This window comes from Limulus polyphemus, unplaced genomic scaffold, assembly GCF_000517525.1.
Source record: "Limulus polyphemus unplaced genomic scaffold, Limulus_polyphemus-2.1.2 Scaffold1548, whole genome shotgun sequence".
NCBI lineage: Eukaryota > Metazoa > Arthropoda > Merostomata > Xiphosura > Limulidae > Limulus > Limulus polyphemus.
In genome coordinates, this window is record NW_013667158.1 from 269,212 (window position 1) to 272,992 (window position 3,781).

At 36.1% G+C, this 3,781-nt stretch overlaps 1 protein-coding gene across 1 annotated transcript in view; it reads right to left on the reverse strand.

The window, feature by feature from the left end:
- LOC106464047 (transmembrane protease serine 3-like) overlaps window positions 1-2,812 on the reverse strand; it is a gene marked incomplete at its 5' end in the record, with an annotated part of 5,137 nt that extends 2,325 nt beyond the window's left edge. The window contains one exon of the mRNA XM_022391705.1: window positions 2,541-2,812. Coding sequence (XP_022247413.1) covers window positions 2,541-2,812 — 272 coding nt within the window. The remainder of the gene's footprint in view (window positions 1-2,540) is intronic.
- Between the last annotated feature and the right edge of the window lie 969 nt (window positions 2,813-3,781).

Sequence of the window (3,781 nt, forward strand, 5' to 3'; positions counted from 1 at the left end):
TGTCTTCAAAATAAGGGTGCGTCTTATATTTCGAAAAATACGGTAGTTGAACTACGTTCATTTTCAATTTTTTTTTACATTCATTTAAAGTACAGTCCGATCCTTGACCAGTGGTCAGGCTGCGCATCGAAGGGTCCAGGTTTGAAAACATGTTTTCGATAAGCACGCGACACACATTCAACAATAGGCGCGTTATAAATGTAAGAGTTAACTACGTTATCGAGTCTAAAGAGCCTAAAATAACCCTTGTGACAGCAGGTTCTACTAACTCGTTTTCTTCCCTGTAGTGAGGGATGTCTATATCTATTTATATCTTTGTGCAAGTTTTAAATTGACGTGTTCAAGAGTGTGACCTCTTTCAGAATAATTTAACTGGTTTTATAGAACACATCTTTATTTAAAGATTGTCACACCTTACATGGTGTTAGAACAAACATTTCTTTAGAGCTTGTCACACCTTAACTAGGACAAACATTTCTTTAGAACCTGTTACACCTTAACTGGTGTTATGACAAACATCTCTTTAGAACTTGTCACACCTAACAAGTGTTAGGACAAACATTTCTGGAGAAGTTGTCACACCTAACAAGTGTTAGGACAAACATTTCTGGAGAAGTTGTCACACCTTGCCAAGTGTCGAGACAATGATTTGTTTAAAGAATATCACAATGTTTATTTAGATATGTGAATCTGTTTGAAATATTCCATAGAGAAGCCTAAAATCAAATATAAGTTTGTAGCTGAACACAATTTCATCTGGTTAAACCACTTTTCTTTGAAGAATACATGTTGTAAAAGTGCTATAAACTCATGAAAAGTCACACGAAAATGTTTAAGTTGCCTAAAAGAACAAACTGGTGGTTATCCATCCCATCTTTTTATGGCCACTATTGAATTATGTAGTAAATAAACGTTTCAGGGTATTTACGTTGTTACAATTTGTGAAAATCAAAATATGCATGTCTTATATATTCGCAACTTTGGATATTTTCTATATGATACAAACGAATCCGTGGGCCTATGGCCCACATTTACAGGGTCCCCTGTAATGCTTGAACTACTATTTTGCATTTTTTTCAGTATAACGACGATTGCCGCTATAATGCAAGTTTAATTTCTTTAACCAAGTTACAAACGGTAATTAGTAGGCCTACTTATTTACATGCTGTAATGTAAACCAATGCCAAATTTGGGGTCCAGTTTCGGGAAATCCCCGTAAAGGTGTATTCGCGAAATACCCGCGTTCCCTAAGGGGTTGGGTTAAAAGTTTTACCTTTGTGGAAACCTCGAGACCGAGACGATTCGTTTGGCACCATTTAGAAGTTGGGGAGTCCAGCAATTTAGGAGAAGGGGTTTTAGGGAAATTCCCGGGTTCCCAAAGGGATGGGGTGAAAACGTTTACCTTTTTTTGTAAACCTCGAGACCGAGTCGATTCGTTTGGTACCACTTAGAAGTTGGTACGATCAACAGTTTAGGAGAAGTTACGTGACACACACACAATGAATCTTATTATACCGATATGAAAAGAAGATAAATTAAGGCAGTAAGGACAGCTATACTATTAACTTCACACTAAAGTAACTGCCATAGACATAGTTATGAGGTCAGTATTTTGACGTACCGAATATGGAAAACAAAACAAAAAAAGATTACGATGATTAAAGGATTTCTAACGTCAAAATATATATCTGAGAACGAAAAGGAGTCTCTATAAAATGCGAAATTAAATTCTAAATCTACTGACCAACTTATTTAATTTAATATATAAACTTTCGCTCACAAACCGAGAGATACGCATGTGTATAGCTAAAACAAGGTTATAACTATTTCTAATCAATCCTCACAAACGACCCTAAAGTATCGAAGGACGAATACACTTACCAATTTACTATTAAGACATTTTTAAAATCTTTAAGTGGTTATTCAAATATTTAGATGTTTGCCTTTTGGATATGGACTTAAACTGTTAGTAGTTTTACAAAAGTATTTTATATATAGTCTTACGTGATCCGGACTGTAATTTTAAAGAAAAAAAAACTTGCAGTGATCCATGACAAAGCTCTGCAATCATGAAGGTTGAAATGTTTAGTAGAAAACATATAAAAATATTTTATTAGTTCTCAAAGTTTCCAGCAGACGAAATTAACTCGTGAAAACATAAAAAGGACGTTGGGATTAAATAAACATAGGAGCGGGTTACGGCGGGGCTATTGGGGCTGTAGTCCCAAGCCCAGCCTATAGAAAGACTGGTTATGAGTTTTTTTTTTTAAAAAAAACCTTAGTTTCTCGTCGCGATCATAATAGGCCCAGTAGACAGATTTAGCCTCAGGCCCACTTGACCCTTAATACACCCCTGAATAAACTACAGATATTTCTAGAGGGCGCCACACGATTCTATAAAGTTTTATTATAAGCCATTTCTCGCTACTTATTTCTATAATGATGTAAAATAGTCAGTGTTCACTGAAACCTACAACAAGACTCTCACGTTGGATATTAGACTTAAATAATCACTTAATACTGTATATCCTAGGCCTTACCGAAGTCCACTTTCCCCCAGCCAGTGGCCACGCAATCTAGACCCTCAAACGTGTCTTCCTTACTGGGCATGCAAATTGGCCGAATGTTCTCGTTGACGGTCACTGGCTCCGACAGTCGCATTATTGCGATGTCATTGTCATATTTTGAGTACCAAGCATTGTAGTGCACCTTGGATACGTTGTATGTCTTCTCAGTGTCTTCCTTTTTCTTTATGTGATGATCCCCTAACCGAACATTCCAATACTGGGGTTGGGGTAAGGTAAAGAGTGGACTAAAAGGCACCAATAAAGCAAGTAATCACATTTTGTATGACATGTAGATATAACATAATATACTCATGGACACTGTTATATTTAATGAAATTTATTTGAAATAAAAAATGCGACCAGAAGTTGTGTTCAGAAATTTATTAATACAAGTAAATTATTTTGTTAACACAATTTCTAGACTTCCACATAATGACTTGAAAAACACACAAAAAACTACAATTTCTTTATTTGTGCAATCGTTGGCATTGGATTATTAATTGTATTTATGGTAAAGCTATTAAGATTATCTGCCACCGTCCCTAATTTTGAACCATTGACCAGAAGGAGACAGCCAGATAGCAGCACCCTACCATCCACCCACTACATTAAGAAGTTGATTTTCACTGTTATAACGAACTCACAGCTTAAAGCGCGGGGAATATTTCATGGTATTGCACGGATTTGAACTAGGCTCAGCAGCTCTGAAATCCAGGGTTTAACCATAGGCTACCCTGCGTTCGGTTTGGTAATATATTGTTTTGATTTGGTTGTTTTAGGGCAAAGCTACACGTTGTAAGTCTGTAGACTTACCGCTATTCTACAAGGGGACATTGGTAATAAAACTTGTCACATGTGAAAAAAGACAAAAATCAAATAAATAAATGAAAAGTAACGAGCTCAAGTTTTAGTTTACTTTTAGTTTTGTGTGTCAGCTTAATTAATAATACTACCCCCCACCTCCAAGGCTCAGTGGTAAGTCTAAGAACTTATAACCCTAACATTGGGTTTAGACGCAGGTCCCAAATTGTAAAGTTTTGTGCGTAACAACAAACAAACACACACACACACAAATAATACCACGTAAAATGATTTTCATGTGCTTCAAAAAGAAGAAAAAAAAACTGGCGTTACTCACCAAGAATTTTACACAACAGAATGTTTTTTGTCAGACCACACTACCCCAACCTTTTATAGGATTGGAACTGTTGCGT